General features: G+C 43.2%; 2 protein-coding genes across 2 annotated transcripts; both read right to left on the minus strand.

Annotated features, from left to right (window-relative positions):
* Positions 1–153: 153 nt before the first annotated feature.
* On the minus strand, positions 154–2,925 carry si:ch211-67f13.7 (zona pellucida domain-containing protein). Its single transcript, XM_026355844.1, has 8 exons — positions 2,210–2,925; positions 2,007–2,119; positions 1,825–1,931; positions 1,556–1,730; positions 1,362–1,473; positions 1,172–1,251; positions 1,007–1,095; positions 154–862 (listed from the first exon to the last, which is right to left on the minus strand). The coding sequence occupies exons 1-8, from the start codon at positions 2,690–2,692 to the stop codon at positions 234–236; spliced, it is 1,788 nt and encodes a 595-aa protein (XP_026211629.1). The 5' UTR covers positions 2,693–2,925; the 3' UTR covers positions 154–233.
* Positions 2,926–2,979: 54 nt separating this feature from the next.
* LOC113159867 (sodium-dependent lysophosphatidylcholine symporter 1-B-like) lies at positions 2,980–13,393 on the minus strand. The gene is made up of 14 exons (XM_026356830.1): positions 13,120–13,393; positions 11,497–11,625; positions 10,822–10,946; positions 8,051–8,174; positions 7,890–7,968; positions 7,651–7,802; positions 7,468–7,558; positions 7,036–7,154; positions 6,631–6,714; positions 5,745–5,828; positions 5,534–5,646; positions 5,283–5,426; positions 4,932–5,108; positions 2,980–4,636 (listed from the first exon to the last, which is right to left on the minus strand). The coding sequence occupies exons 1-14, from the start codon at positions 13,207–13,209 to the stop codon at positions 4,582–4,584; spliced, it is 1,566 nt and encodes a 521-aa protein (XP_026212615.1). The 5' UTR covers positions 13,210–13,393; the 3' UTR covers positions 2,980–4,581.
* Between the last annotated feature and the right edge of the window lie 3,889 nt (positions 13,394–17,282).

Consider the following 17,282-nt stretch of genomic DNA (forward strand, 5'->3'; position numbering starts at 1 on the left):
GACATTTCCTCACATCTTAGTTCAGTCATAAAGTGGAAAACTCCATATATTGTGCTTTCACTTAGATTCCTCCATTTGTTGACACGTCATTTTAGAAAAGTAGAGACTTCATCTGAAGTTGTAACAAAGGAGTCCAATTTCATTTTCGTGTTTTTTTTATTTTTTATTGAAATGAGTCAGAATAGGCATTTGTTATGGAGGGTTAGATCAGCATGTAAGCAGAATACTTCCTACTACCTCCATGTGAAATACCAGGTAGTCTCTCCATCATCTGCCAGATGATGATCATGATGATCATCATCATCATCATCCTCCATCCACTCCACCTCTGACACCGTCCTCTCATCCTCTTCACCACTAACTATATACTTACTGTTTTCCCATAACTCTCTCTGTATGCCAGCTTTTTGTTGCTCCACCTGCGTCCAGAGATCGACCGCTTCACTGTTCTTCTGATTCACATGAATCACCTGCTCCGCTTCCCTTCCCTCTGATCTCTCTTCCTGCTCCTCCCTCTCAACAAAGTCCTCTGCCTCATTTCCTGGTCCTTCCTCTCCTGTGGCTTCCCACCCCTCCCCTAATAATCTATTCCTGAAAGCTAGTTTGTCTAAATCAGGCTCTGTCATCCCTCCTCTGGTAATGCTGCCTTCTTCATCTTCGTCAAACACCTCTTCGACATAACCTTGCTCCTCTTCGTCTTCACCATCTTTCTTTACTACAGCTGTTCTTTCCCACAGACTCTCGTGACTGTGCATCTCATCAGTGTGATGATTTATTCTGGTCTCGTCTTCTATGCTCTTGCCGAGATCTTCATCTGTGTGAGACTGATCAGAGACCAACAATGACCAACTGCTGGCCGTGCCTTGAAAATGGAAATTGGAACACATTAAATGTCATTTGTAATTATCCCTGAGTTGGCCACAGTAAAAGTGAACTTCACTGACTGAGAATGGGTGCTTAAATATTTCCTTACAATGTAAATCAAGGTAAGATAAAACTGTCACACCTTCAAATGCACCCCTCCGAGGTTTTGAGGTGACACACTGAGAATCGCAGCAATCACATATGGAATTGTCACCAGTGAGGGCCTTCCACCTATTATAGCACAAAATATTCTCAATTCACTTGGAAACAGACATGGTACAGAAATAGCTTCAGTGTTGAGACCCACCTGTTCCCCCTGTAAGTGCAGGACTTGTGTGCAGGATCTGGACCTTCTGATGTGATGGATAATTTGCAGTGAACGCTGATCTAAGGTAGAGATGGTGTTAAGCCACAGTTGCAACAGGGTTCCTCTCGGTCATCTGGTTATTTAAGTGCATGTAAGCGCACTGAATGTGAACTGACAGAGTCGTGCTTACCTCAGTGTCAGGATAAGCAGTAAACTGAAAAGCCTTCAGAGAGAATCGCAAGGTGTTGTCTGTCCGAGAGACGAACTGAGAGCCTGGGTCACTCTTGCTGTCCACCATGCAGCTATAATCACAACAGTGTGACACTGACTTCAATTATTCACACAACAAAGGCAAAACCAAGAGATTTTAAGTATCTTACACACCCCAGATTGTCTATGATGGCGTATTTTACAGATGGATTAGCGCCACTGGATGGTGCAGCATAGCAGCTACTGATGTACAGTTGTCCTCCAGTGTGGTGGTGAAGAGCAGAGACTTGGAAATTCAACATCTTCCCAGCGTGGTACACCTTGGATTTGGCTGGTTCGCTCCAGGAATCTAAGAATCCATTAAATGGGCCACATTTAACTACGTATTTGACATTTAGCAGAGTATGAAGCGGAAATATGCATGTTTTTTTCCCCAAACATACCATCCATTAAGTCGATCTGGAACTCACTGGGACGCCCTTTCAGCAGTTTACGCAAATCAGCAGTTTGCCAGGTGGGTTTCACAGCGAGTTGGTACACGTGATGGTTCCTGGACAGGTTTTGGGGGTTGTAAGTGATTGGCCTTCACAGACAACATGTTGCAAATAACTGAGACCAATCAAACCTTTCAAAACGGCATTCAATGTCGACATCCATACGGCGCGCTCTGCTTGGGAACCGTTTGTGCGAGGGCCGGTAATGGAGCACCAATTTGTAGACCAGGTAGCCGGGGGGCAGCTGACAGGAGAAGTCACATATTGCGATTTGGAGATTAACGATGCAGGTTTTTCCATCTTCTTCAAATGAAAACACTCGTGCACGTCTTACCTCACGCACGGCATCACACGCAGTCAGAGGGTAGGTGAAGAGCAGGTCGCCGTATGGTCTGAGAACCCCATTGCTTTTGCAGTCGCTGCCTAGTTTCAGCTCCTCCGCGTCGGCGCCCAGACCGTAAAAAGCCGGTTTGACCCGCACGACAAAGTCGGACACGGAGCAGGTTACAGAGACGTCTGGAAGATGAGCAAAATGTGAGCGTGTGTTTGCTTTGGCCTTTCCTGGGCGCAGGGATCGAGGTGTTGGAGGCGGAGGAAAAGAGTGAACCCCCCACGACCTGAGTGGAGACAAGGGAGAAGTGCTAGAAGGTGAACTGTGGCCTCTGGATGACAATTTGACCAATTTGGATTTGGGAGCGCTCAGTTTGAAGCCGGTTTTCCTTCTGGTAAACGTTTCATGAGTGTCCGCTGCACAGCTGAGGAATCCAAGGGATAAAACACTCCACAAAATATAAAGGGTTTGCTGATGTATTTTCATCGCAACAGACTGTCGTCCTCTCAAGCCTGGGCTGCCGTCAGATCTGCGCGTAAAACCTCCGCTGGGTCACAGCTGAACGTAATTAAAGGACAAATTGACAGCGTGCAGTCACACAGCCGAGGTTAGGATGAATCCAGTCTTTAACCAGCAGCTACCTTGTGTTAAAAAGTAAAATAAAAGTCACATTATTTCATGAAGAGGTGCGATCCACAGCAACTTGTGTTTCACTCAGATGCCCGTGGCGCAATCAAATCCAAACAAATTATTTTATAAACTTTATTCACAAACTTCAAATGACGTATGTACAACGCATTAAATCAGATCCTCACCGATTTATATATTTCTCAGCAAGATAAACAGAAAATAAATATTTACAATTTATACATACTGCATAATATAAATAGATAAGATGTAACGCATTTCCTATGGTTCACTTAGTGCAATTTGAAGCCTAAAAATGAAACCTGTCCTGTAATACACATTTAGATTTAGAGGTCTTTTCAAAAGTCTTCATAACTTCCCCAGCAGTGGTGTAATATCAGGTTAAATCGTGTAATTAAAAAATCTGAACAAATGCCTCCTGGAGAAATCTTCACAGAAAGAGTTTTTTGACATTCACAATACTGTCAAGGCATTTGATGTTGTCAAGTGTTTTCCACAGGATGTAACTTTTAATAAATTACACAAGTGCTTTCATAAGAAACACAATCCCTTACACAGTTTAAATAAATAGTTAAATAAAGCACTTTTGTTCCATAAGGAAGTGAGAACATGCCAGATGAAACGACTTCATCCCGGAGTTGGCTTCGCTGTCAGAGCACATTCAGAAATGTCTATTAAACCTGATGGAGAATGGCTGCAAATATTAAAGCACAAACAAAATAATATGGGAAAGTGAATTACAGAATAGTTTGACAGCGACCGAAAATCTCATTACAACTAGTTATACAGGATGTGTAAAGCTCTGATTCAGATAATGTACATATCTCTCCCCTTCAGGAGATTCACGTTTTTGCCTTCATAAACTGATGAACAGGAAACAACACACAAAGAAACTAACTCCAGTTAGTGGAACAGTGCTGGTATTCCCTTTAGAAATAAGGGATGATGAAGGGCTGAGCTTGTAGACCAGCTAATAAATACTCACATACCACAATCCCACACATCACAAACTGTGTCCCAATTTCAACCTTATCCCAACCAGGGGTTGAGAATGTAGGAGTAACAAAAGGACTAATGTCCCACAGTGCAGTGTATAAGGGAGCTACTTAGAGCTGAGGGTAAAACAAACTGTAAGCAACTCCATGAACATCTCAGTGAGCATTAAAGTATTACATCTTTGGAAAGAAAACAGCTTGAGGTAAATTAAACTCACATTGTTACATGTACCACAGATCTGAGAGGTGGAGCTGTTGAATGCTAACACAAAATGTGTTTCACCTTCATTACAGCGATGAGGTCATCAGACTTCACTGCCAGTTAGTGGTAGAATAAATACAGACAGATCCCAGTACTGGGTGTCAGCTACGCAATGGAAGAAAACCTCTAAATGGGAAGGAGTACGGCGAGGAATGAAAGCAAGAAGCTAACCCAGGGCTTTGGCTCTGCAGTGACATACAATACACTGTGGGGACCTGTATATAGTGTATTCATTGGGACACATCTGTAGATGAAGGACAATAGAAAACTCAACGCGCGCGCACACATACACACAATGGCACTGGCTGGTCAGTAGAGGGCACTGTAAACCTGTGGGATCCAATGGAGTGCGCTTGGAGTGTTGGCAGTGGTGGTCTGTCATCCTTTAACTGAGATAGTGCTCACAGTCCCCCCCAAACAGCCTGTGCAAACATGTAAAGCAGCACTGGTGGTTGGCTCATCCCTCGCTGCTACACGCTGCTCCCAAGAGCAGAAGTTTCAGAGTCAGAGTCTGTTTCAGAGTCCCTGCAGGAGAAACAGCCAGAAGTCACACACATGAAAAGACTTGACTAGTGCTAAATGGTGAATAATAGGTGCACACAACAGCACACAGCAGGGTTTGTTTTGACGATTTTGTAATTTTGACCCAGATAAGAGGGGAACTTAGTTTGGTATCTCACTGGTTTGGCTACTGTGGTCGTGCACGAGTCCTCCTGTACCACAAATAGGTGTCTAGCCTAGTCTGATTATCCCAGCGCCAGTTATAAGTGTGCTTGTTAGGTGCACAAGTGCCAGTGTGTGTGTTTTACTCCTCACTCACAGTATTTGCTGCAGTAACTTTTGGTTCCCTTGCCTCCTCTCTTCATCAATAGGGTAGGTCTTCAGGATCAACAGACCCACAGCGATGAGACACACGGGCACGGGAGAGACTAGCACATTGAGCGTAAAACTGACCGTCTTGGGTTGTGTGCAGTTCCCAGTCACATAACCAGCAAATCTGCAAAAATATGCAGAGGGAGGGAGGGAAAAGTTGAGCTTAGCACAGTTAAGACCGTTAGCTGAGGGATTATGCGCTTAACCACATGTGAGAACGAGAATAAAAACACAATTGTACATGAGAATGTCTAAATAGGGCGGCAGACATGAATAATAACTGGATCTGTAGACTTACTTCATACTTAGTGTAGAGATACCCAGGGATATCCCAGAGGCAAACTTAATGAAGAACACATAGAAGGAGTAGAAGAGGGCTTCGTGGCCATGTATGTCTGGGTTTTTGACCTTGAAGTCATCCACTGCATCAGGAAGCATTGACCTGAAACATTTAGAAGGAAAGCAAAGATGCAATTAACACAAATCCACCAGTGATACAGAGATACACCTGGATCTAGGGACGAGCTGTGTGAAAGAACTTGTGCGTACCAGGGCAAGAGAAAAGCAGCTGCTACGCTCACACCTGCCGCCACTGCGACCAAGTATGAAATGATCAGGTTGCTCTCGATGCAGACTATCAGGATCATGAAGGGTACTGCCCACTATAGAAAGAGACAGAAGTTTGTCAGTCAACCTATGATCTAACTAACTAATCAAACTATCAATTTTGAAAACACAAGAAACTATGACTATTACTAACCGTGATGCCGAAGTACACTGCTGTCTTTTTCCCAAACCTGGACAGGAACCACTGCCAGAACGGGGTGGTAAGAGTTCCAGATAGCTGGTAGAAACAAACGTGACACATAATCAGTACTGTAGCTTCATATATATATATTTATATAAATTCAGGAAAAACCTCTAAAATCAATCACAATTCATTATGGTTGTGATAAATGTGGGAACTAGAAAGACAAAAGTCACCACTGCAGCAGGAGGTCAAGGGACAAGGGACAAGGTCACAGTATGGTTTGTGGGGCCTTGATTGAACCCTACAAGGGGCAGACAACCTTTGACCTCTTAGCTACACTCAACCAGTGAGATATGGCCACACAAGAACAAGCCTGTTACTGAAAACTCAGCAGCTAAGAAATAATGTGAGCATCAGCTGTGAGCAAATACAGTGACAATATTGACTTTCCCCCTCTCTACTCCCACCTCATCAAGTATGATACGCAGTGTCCAAAAATGTTTCCACTCCTAATCAGAGCAGAAATCAGCGAGCGGAAGATGGAAAGGAAGGCGCTGCTAATGGTGGCAGTTCCCATTGTGGAAGTGAGGCGTTGCCTGGGCAACAAAAGCTCCACTGTTGCCAGTCTCTCTTTCTCGATCTAATACTAAAACTGACTGAGCATGTGAGTGGGAGACGGGTTCCCAGGAGACCAAACAACACCTCCACTCATCCTGAAAATCTGCCCTTTCAACCCCGGCACCATGCACCTCTTCACGTGAGGAAAGGCTTCAGAGTCGCAGCCCCCCAAACGCTGGGAGCTTGTGCCACGGTGATATCCTAACAGAATTTTCTGCTCAATCAAACCCCAAACTGATCAAAATGTAAAGTAGAAGTAGAGAATAGAAATGCTCACCATGATGACCAGGAGAATATTCTGGAAGTGTTTCCTGTGGCCAAGAGAGTAGGTGATGAAAAGGGCAAAGTTTCCCTCTAGCAGCTGTAACAACAAATGAGAAAGAGTCATCTTTAAACAAGTTAGTTAAGTTATACATCTAATTATTTTGCAGACCTTTGACTTCAGGAGGTACAAAGCAAGAAAACTAGCTAAGTCAGTCAGAAGACAGTGGCAGTAAAGTGCCAGAACAGAAAATGCTGTTTTCAGTCAGACATAAGTGGCAGAGTTCAATATTTGCTTTCTGGTTGGGCTGTTTCCTCCTATTTCCAGTCTGCATGGTAAGCTAAGCTAACTGACTCAACACCTAAGTGCTGTGAAACCTCTCATGAAGTTCTCAGACAGGTAAGGAAGCCTGATTATTACCATGAAGGCCAGAGAAGTGAAGAGGAACCCGATGACCAGTTTGATGTACGGTCCGTGGCTCATCACTAGCCACAGGCCCTGAAGGAAGGTGAGGGGATCGGAGTTTTTCCTTCCACTCTCTAGAAAAAAACAGGGAGGAGAAAGTTACAGAGATAACACAGCGGAAAATCTCTGGCAATGTCATGCCTAACGCAGATACATTATAAAGAGAAACGGCGCTGTTGTATTTGTTTTGTTTCTTTCAGAGATGCCTGAGAGGTTTTTTGTGTTTTTGGAACAATCAGAGCAAAGAGAAGCCACATGTTGCTCAAGGTCCACTGATAACTGACTGAGTCAAACTTTATTCAGCTGTACGAGACGAGATGCGTCAAGACACCAGTAAATAAGTAAAGTTGGAATAATATGTCACGTTATTATGTCATGAATTCGCACCTTTTTGCTCCTTCACGCCCAAAAACAAGACTGTGGCACAGAGGATGTAGATGATGCTGATGACCCCTGAAGCGATCAAGTAAGCGTGTTTCTGAGGGCAGAAAAGACGGCGTTGGCTCACGTAGAGGCTTTACCCAATATCATCTTTGTCGTACATTATGAAAAGGCCTCAAAAGCACTCACTGTGTCCTCCAGCGCAACACTGCTTGCATTGATTGTGGATATGTTTCTGCTGTCGGAAACACCCGGCTCATTGAGACAATCAGATGTGCCGCCTACGATCTGTCCCTGGATTGCCGTGCCCAGCACTGTGCCCAACACCTCCACCATCATTCCTGAAAACAACACAAATATAGAGCGTCAGCATACGGTGAAGACAGACACGTAAAACAGTTTGATCCCACAGGGGAGGGCTGACGTACGATAGGCAGTGGCAGAATCCCTCTCTTTCTGGTCGTTGCTGATGAACATGGTGAGGGCTGAATAAGGCACGTGGAAGCACTGCAAATGTACAAAGACACGGTTAGAAAGGGAACAGAGATGAGGAACAAAGTGCTGGGAAGTGTCGACATGAGGCACTTACCGTCTGCATTGACTGGAAGAGACAGTAAAAGATCAGGTACCACATGACCTTCCCCTGCTCAAACGGGGGCACGTACCAGATTAGGAAGTAAGTGAGGACGGCAAAGGGAGTAGAGAAAAGGATCCTGGGAAAACAAAAGGAGGCATTATGATAGTGAAAATTAAATAAGTGTTCTTAATGTGGATATATGTCAGTGTCCCCTGCTGTGTGTATAATGTGATATATGTGAGTTCTGCCAACTGTTAATGTAGTTTAACCCCCTCTTTAATTTTCCTCGCTGCTGTCACTTCTTTTCTACTCTCTCCTTTCTGCTCAGTGAATAATCCCCCTAATCTGTCTTGTTAGAGCTCGAGTTTGTAGAAAGGGGGCAAGCGTGGATACATAAGGAGACAGGGTGGGCGGGCCCTGCCGTGGGGCCACTCTGGCCCACTTCACTGTTACCCACTCTCAGTCAGCAGGCTTTCCTCAGCTTTGTACGCCCTTCAGCTGACCTCCAAGCTCCACCAGCAACATGTTTCTGAATAGCCTGAGTTTTTTAGCCTGAATAGACTAAAAAACTCAGTTGTTCAGTTCTTTTACACAAGTCTCTGTAGTGGGGACTAAATAAATCTTGAACCATAAGTCAATTAGCACAAAATAAACACAACAAATAGGAACTATTATATACAATTCATTGAATTAATTCATTAAATAATTTCATACAAAAGTTTCTCTGGCTCCAGCTTCTCAGTGGGGAGATTTTGCTGCCTATGAGACGCCAGTCTAACCTTTTGTTAGTCAAGCAATTTAAAAAGGTGTTCTGGGAATTAGATAGTTGCAGCCATAATGTTTAGAGCAGCAATCTTTGAATAGTCCATTTTGTAGTGCAGTAAAATGACAGCAATGATGTCTAAAATCAATATTTGCGCCTCTACTGTTTTGAGCTGTCATACAGTGCCTACCCTGACTCAGAACCACTACAGATCTTTCTGTCTTGAATGTGACACACATGGTCATTTCAACGCCCCCCCCCCCACCTCTCGATTTTCCTCAAACGTGTGAGTGAATGAGGTTAATGGGAGCTAATTTCTCTGGAAATAGAGGCCAGGCTGTGACTGTTTTGCACACTAGCATGGCTGATTTAACACAGAGCCCAGACGAGGGTGAGGTCTGCAAGGCAAAGGAAATGACCTTCAGGAAATGACCTTCGGCTACAAACACTGCTCCAAATTAATGTATAATGCTCAAGTGTATTTTAAGCTGTTCTTTGAACTAAAATATATCCATTGGCCATACAAATGCTCCCATACCGTCATAATCTAGTACAATATTATTAGTTTAGACATAGACTTAGACATAAAAGAAACATCTGCTTATGTTTTCATCTGACAGCTGGTTGGTTCACTTCAGTTTCAAAAGCTACAAACATCACAGAAGACCGTGTACATGTTTCCTTTTCCAACAATGACATACTTTATTTCAAACAGGCGTGCCTTTTGACCGACGGTAACCTCTCTCTGCTGATGCAAAACCCCCACCTAAACAGACTAGGAAGTGATCCCTACAACACACGGATGGACACACCCCTCCTGGTGTGAGACTGATGGTGTGTTGTGGGTTGGACCAATCACAGCAGAAGCCGGTACGTCGCCCCCCTCCCCTCCCAAAATCCCACAACGTGCTGACAGCTCATGCACAGACAGCATGTCTGACTCAAATACTCATGCTGCTCAAGATATTGCGGCTGTGAAGCAAGAGAGAAAAGCCTCGTTACAGTGTTCGGCATCAAACATCTACGTTTCACTGTTGTTTTAATTTTACATTGAATTTTTTCAGCCTTTCAATTCTTCCAGTACCAGATATTAAAACGTACAGACAGGCAACAACTCAAATCGTTGGAGAAACGTATGAAATGCTGATGCGTCCACACAAGTAAACTGCACGGTGCAACTGAGAGATCAACATCCTATAAATCAACAATCTATGGGCAAGACATCAGTACCTGATGATGATGGTGATTAGACTGTGTCAGTAAGAACAATCCATCTAAGTTATAACACAGTCCCAGTGCATAAACCTCTCATTACAACCCTATCATGTAGATTTGAGAGTGCATCTGTGGCGCACACACCAAGAGAACAGTACAGGCATGAATACTTGAACCCTGCAGTGAAGGTATCCAGTGGCAATGCTATGCTGTAAGGTCATTTTGCTGACATGGGTTGGGTCCACTTGTCCCCCTTTAAGGGACGGGTCATTGCAGACCCACCTCTATCCCATGATGAAACATTTCTATCCTGCTGGACATGGTCTCATTCAGGATTACAATGCCTCCCTTCTTATGAGAGGGTCACTGAATGGTTTGAGTATGAAAATTATGTAAATCGTATGATACAGTTTTTACAGCTGCCAGATCTCAACCTAGTTCAACGTGTTAGACAAGTTCAATAAATTTTTCTCAACTTGCTTCAGACGCTAAACTATGTGTCCTAACTAAAGGTTAATGCATTGCACATTTGCAGCTTCTGTTTGTGCAGTTGAAAGGTTCTCCCTGTAGCTTCAGGGTCCATCTTCAGGACGGCTGCTGCACACATTACATGCACTGTTTCATCCAGACTGCGTTCTCACCCTGTTACCACATGCTCTTCCTTACTTCAACCTTGTTGCTATAGTTGCTGCTAATGACACAAGAGCTGCTTTCGTGTCCATACATTTGCTTCCTTCTCAGCTTATGCACACATTTCAGTATTTCATCATTAGTGCTTACTGTCCTCTCCGCTTTATGAACCTACCAGGGCATCATGTGGCCCACGCGGGTCCATCTACTCCGGCTCACAAGGAAACCCACTGTTGGGTCTGTGATAGCGTCCCAGGCCCGGCCCACAAACAGGATGACGGAGGCATAGAAGGGATCCAGCTAGAGTTAGAAATGGAAAAAAAAAAAGAGAAAAAGGTGAGGCGCAAAACCCAAACAAAGAGAGATAGATGTGAACACCAGTGAGGTTACGGACTCCCGCTGCCCAGGGTTTGACATTTGTTTATGAACAAAGTAACATTGAAAGCCGCTCTAATGATCTCATATCCAGAGCTGAATGGCCTTCAGTTAACTTCCTGCTGTGTACAGTGGAAATAATAAGTTGCTAATTGAGTAACAAAGCAAAGCAGTCAGAGCCCAGGTTAATGTGCTTGACCGGTCACAGAGGGGTGGTGACTGTTAAGTTAATACAGAGCTGAGAAGAGCAAACACAATGTTTGGCCTTGAAGCTAATCGGTGCGTGCAGCTACTGGAAAATGTAATAATAAAGGAATGAGTTTACAGCTCGCAAGTGACTGAGGTTTTCTTTTTCTATTGTAAAAGCCCCTGAGGCAAGTTTGTGATTTTAAGCCTGATTTCAAAAATGGTTAATTGATGAGTTATAGCAAAGATTTTCTTGAACTTTTCCCTTTTTTTGTAAGTGTTCAATCACCTGAGCCACATCCAGCAGGTAGATCTGGAGGAAGAACCCCAGGGCGCTGCCTGTGATCTGATAGGGAGCTCCACCAATGGCATAGCATATTTTGCTGCATACAGACAGACGATTTCTTCGGACGTTCGGCTGGAAGAGAACAAGAGCGGAGAACAGATGAGATAGGAAATGCAATCAGTTTAACATTTTGTTAGCATTTATAGAAGAGCTCTTAATTAGTATATAGTGATTTGGACAGTGGTGCACTGCATGATGGTTATCTACAGTTCTTTCATACTCTGGAGTTGATATAATCCAGAGATCACAGATCCCTTCATCCAACACTTCTTGGCAAAAAGCGATGCTTTGTTAAACAACTAGTTTCAGGAGGGGCTGAGCTCGGCAACCTTTTCTAACCCCACTGGTCCGAATGTCAGATCAGAGACAAATCCCCAGTGATGATGCAGTACGGGCACGTAAAGCTGCAGTCAGAAAGTGGTGAGGAACTACAAGGTTACTGTAGTTCACACACACACACTCGCCTACATCACGAAGACTCCAGTGCTGCTATTGGCTCCAGCGATAGGATGTTGGAGGTAGTGTGGCATGTCGTGCTGAATAGCCACTCTTTGGCAGCCACAGCCAATCACCTGGTGATGGTGTGATGATGTCAGCAAGGTTTGTAGAGTTTGATTCACATCTGCCACAGACTCCAGAGCAGCATTGCCTCAGGTATCACGAATGAATAATATCTTCCCCCCTCTGGAGTTGTCAGCAAACCAATTAAAGCTGGCATCACGGTCATGTGCAACTAAAAATAAAACTGAAGCTAAATGAAAGAAGGCAACCTTTACTGGCAACACGAAGATGCTTGAAGATGAATTCAAGGGAAAAAACTGAAGACAACATCAATCTGGCCAATACTTTCTATATGAATCATGTTACAGCTGCAGCTAATTCATTCTAAAAGATGTCCACTGTTATTTAAAATGCTTATTTCCCATCTTCAGCCTAAAAACAGGGTTATGTTTATATGAAAAAGACAGAGAAAGCCTCAGTTTATCCCATTCATTTGTCACAATACTGAAACGCCAGTCAGCTGCAGATGAGTAGATCAGATATTTCTATTGTAGGAGAATCCCACAGATGGTATGGAGGGATATTTTAGACTGCAGATGGATAAAAAAGTAAGCCACCTGACACCTGTCCTCTAACGACCTCACATTGGCCCTGTGCACGTCGATCCAAACGCTTTTTTAACAAGGTTTAACCACCGCTGAAGAGACGCTCGGAGACGCACACGTCACGTTTGTGCATCTGTTCCTGTTCAGGCTGCAGCTGCAGCAGCGAAGTTTGAATTCAGCCGTGCGGATGGTGGGTGTGTAACACATACGTGGAGCCTTTAAAACCGGTATGCACAGCTCACAAATAGATGCCCGAGGACAGAAAGCCGAGCAGGGTGAAAGTCATACCCAGAGGAAAAGTCCGGGGAGCGTCTGAGCGCTGAGGTGGCGAACGGAAGCGCGGCCACGGTGGAGCACACGTTCAATTTCGGCGCCTTTTTACGCTCCTGGATGAACAGGAGCCTCACATCACAACCGGCTCACGTCACCATCAGCCCGAGGAGACGCACAGGACACTCACCTTTGGTCTCTTGATGTCTTTATTCAGCGTTATGGGTTTGACTGACAGTAAAGTGGCCGCGTACGGCTCGGCGCCCTCTCCCCGCGCCATGGTGGCTTCAAGTCGACGGAGTGATTGAGGTTTTTTTTTTTTTTTTTCCCGATCGATGTCGTGATACGTCTTCAGCGAGGGAAGTGAAAGCTCCTTATAAAGCCATAGTGGACGTGTCCGTGCCCCGGCAGAGTCTGATCAGGTCTCGGTGTGTGCTCCGTCCACCGGCTCATTCATTCCACTACGCCGCTACGTCATCTGTGACGTGGGCATCGCATGTTCCCAGCTGCTGATGGAGGAACCACGTCGACGTCACACTCACACACACACACACACACTGCTCACACACACACACACTCACACACTGCTCACTACAGTGGCGTGATTTTTACTTTGACAGGGTTATAATTTCTAAAAGTCCACCAGACCCCGTGTGTTTACTATTGAGCTCCTAGTTATAGTATGAGCTCAATAATAAACCTATAGTAGATTAAAACATTTGATGTAAACCCATCTTTACTTACAGTTATGTCCAGTGGTTATTTTTTACTGAACAAGTTGAAAAATATCTTAACAACTGGTCCTTAAATGCAGCATGAAGAACAACACAAAGCAACGTCAGTGATGGATCAAACTTCTTATTCTCTTCTGTGATTAGAGTAAAAATAAACCTACATAAGAAACATGAACAGATGCACAGTGAGGACAACCCAGTGATTCACAGAGGAGGTTCCTTATCTACATTTTATTTTTTTTATTGAACCGAGCAAGAACACAAACGCGTCGTCGTGAAGACACTCATGAGCAAAATGCATTCCCTCTTAACACATTACTGTAAATGCCTACACGACCTTTACTGTAACCTTTACCTAATTCTAAAACTAACTACAAAACCAAGTCTGAACTATAAAACAGCCTGTTGGCATTGAGAGAATCCAACACACACACACACACACAGACATCCTATTCAGTATTTGCACACACATTAAAAGTGAAGCTGGAAGTGATCAAGCTCCTGATAGAGAACTTCCCTTTTTCTATTTCATCTAATGTCAGCTCCAACATTCAGGGCTCAGTTTTAGGTCAAATATGATGAAGATGAAGAATAGAACCAATAAAAAAACTGTCCACCACAGTCTGTAGTTTTCATTTTCCATGAAATTTGTGTTGCTGTTAATGACAATATGAAAAAAACAATGGGTTAATTCATTTAAATGTCCAATCTGCTAAGGTGCTGTATCAGTCTCTGGGTTTCCCCCTGACCCAGCTACAGTGAAACAAAGCCTTCATGGACTGCTAGGTGTAGGTTTTGTGGAATTTAGTGGGTCTTGTGACATACAATAACACAAACCATCTTAATCTCCAAATACGTTGGAGCATTTGTTAGTTTTTCCAAGTAAAATCTAGAGTCATCTGGGAACTTTTCATCTGTTTTACACAGCTACAGAAACTATTCTGACCCTTTCACCTTTAGTAGATTTTTTTTAAATAAATAAGTGTTATTTATTTCTCCTCACACTACACACAATGACCCATTTTGATGAAGTGAAACCATGCGCATAGAAATAAGTTTGCAAATGTATCATAAATGAAACACCCTCATTCACTAGCGTATTCAGCGTTGGAGTCTACAGATTTAGATTTAAAACATAAAAAAATGTAAATACGAGGAGTCAGTGTGAGTGATGAGCTTGGGTTTTGGTTGTAGTGTATGTTGTTCTGTGTTTTTATAGTCTGTCCTCCAGCACTTATTGCACATCTGCCCGTCCTGGAATAAACATTTCACAGCTTCTGGAGGTGAATATTGGGCTACATAGGAGAAATAAAATTAATAAAGTGATTCATGTGACCGTTTGTATGATTTTGTTGTCAGTAGTTAAATGTATGGGACTGAATGTTGGAATAACTGTCCTGAGGCAAATCTGAGGAAGAACTCTGTGCACCTGTTGGTGATAATGTTGATTGACACTGACTGTTGGTGAAAAGTTGAAGAGGCCATTGTTTTAGTTAAAACCTTTACCACGACGCCATCTGGTGGACATCACTATAACATCACAAGGTACTGTGTGGTATGAATAGTGAGTTTCTACGATTCCTTATAATAAAAAAAAAAAAGGATAATTACATAAACATCCCAATCACCTTTGTAAGTAACAGGATATTATTTTGCTGCTTCAGATTTTTAACTCAAGATATTTTTTTTCCCAGTGTGTCTACTCATGACTCCTCCTGAACCAAGCTTGCAATGTCAGGAGTGAGTCTCAGCGATGAAACCTTCTTGTTTCACCTTGGTCGTTTTTAGAGGTTTTTATTGCTTATTGGAGGTAAAACTGTGCAGTATCCCCAAAAGGCAAACATTCAAGAAAGGTCTGGAAAAATAAGCACAACATAATTTATTTAGCCCAGTGTAAAGAATCTTGTTAATCATTTTGCAGCCAGCGTGGACGTATCACCCTGCCTGTGTCTGACTCCATGATGGAAGATCACTCTTTAATGAAGCATCAAAACCTTTTGCTCTTGTGTGACTATTTTAATACTTTAAATACTGATAGAGCCCAAATAGGCTTATAAATCAAGTGAAATCTAAACTTATAAGTAGATAAATGAAACATGAAAATAGAATAGGGGCCTGAGTAATAAAGACTGACATCCACTGTGCTATGATGATAGTAATATATCTGAAAAAGATGCACAGTAAAGTGCAGGATTGTCCATGGATGTGGACAAGTGTGTAGCAGCAGTGCATTAATAAAATTGTAATTTACACAATAATGCAATAATAAAATGCACTAGACATTAGTCTATGTACATGTATGAAGCACTAGGTGGCAGCCTAACTCAGTTCATGTGTGCTGCACTGAGCCAGTGGTTGCCCTCTGCAGTTAGTTAAGGGATGTGGCCCTTTGTAATCCAACTGTTACAACCACAGTAGCACTTCACATCAAGTACTCACTCCTTTCCACATGGAGAAATGATGTCTCCAGCTTGTTACCTCTGTGTGAATTGAGCTGCACCGTGAAAACACTGAAGTAGAGTGTGAAACCAGGCATGTTCATTTATGGCATGAGCACTTCATCAATCACTATCTCAGAGTAGTTCTCATTTTAACATTAACAGCAATAAAACATAACATTTGATGCGAAGGTTAGGTCAGGAACTGCTTTTAAGAAGCGCAGCACTCTGCTGTGGAGGAATTGTAAAGTGGATAAATCTACACTAAAGGCCTGATGTAATGCAGGCATTGACACATACAGAACTTTGGTATGTAAAAGCTGTTAGCTTGCACCCTGCAGAGCTCACCGTCATGGTATTTTTTGGGTGAGGTAGGGGGTCAGAAAATGGTGTTTTACATCCCAGGGGAGCAATACCACTTATGTGAATTATTTATGTTGTCTGTCTCATCTGCATGGCTTTTCTTTAGGTGCAGGTTGACTGATCCCAGCTTTAAACCTGATACATATTGTTGTTTTTGTTTTGTTTTTTAGGTAGGAGGAGAAAGTCGGAGGTCAGGGTGAGGGAGGGGTCCCAGTGTCATGGAGGTCGTGGGGAAAAGAGGGACACTCCTTGTATAGCTCATGGTGGACAAGACAGTCCCCCAAATCCATCCAAATTCCTCCACAGCATTGTGCCTGATGTTCTTCAGGCTGCTGAGTGGGTGTAGTAGACTACATGAGGACTCTGCAGAGGTCAACCTCAACCCCCGCACCTCTTTTTTTACCAGCCTGACAAATATTCTACTATAACAATAAAGGACAATTGCGGGTACTTGAAGTTAAGCTGGGGGATGATTTGGGGGTGCAGGCTATTGTTGGTATTAAGCATTGTTACTCCGACAATGTGGCTGCAGAGAAAAAGAGCTCCCAGTTTTAATGAAAGAACACGAGAGAGGTAGAAGGAAAAGATGAGAATTTTATTGCGTTAACTTTTTTTTTTTTTTTTTTCCGTTCTTCTCCTTGGCAGCGATGAAATGTTCCCAACATAGCAGGCTGAGGGTTAGTCCACTATATAATTATGGGATGTTCATGATCTGAAGGCTGTGATCATTGCTCTGTGGATAAAAGAACTCCAAAATCACACTGGGGAAGCATATTTACTTATTTTAGATGCAGAATGTAACATGACCCACTTTAAAG

The sequence above is a fragment of the Anabas testudineus genome, chromosome 12 (genome assembly GCF_900324465.2).
Source record: "Anabas testudineus chromosome 12, fAnaTes1.2, whole genome shotgun sequence".
Classification (NCBI taxonomy): domain Eukaryota; kingdom Metazoa; phylum Chordata; class Actinopteri; order Anabantiformes; family Anabantidae; genus Anabas; species Anabas testudineus.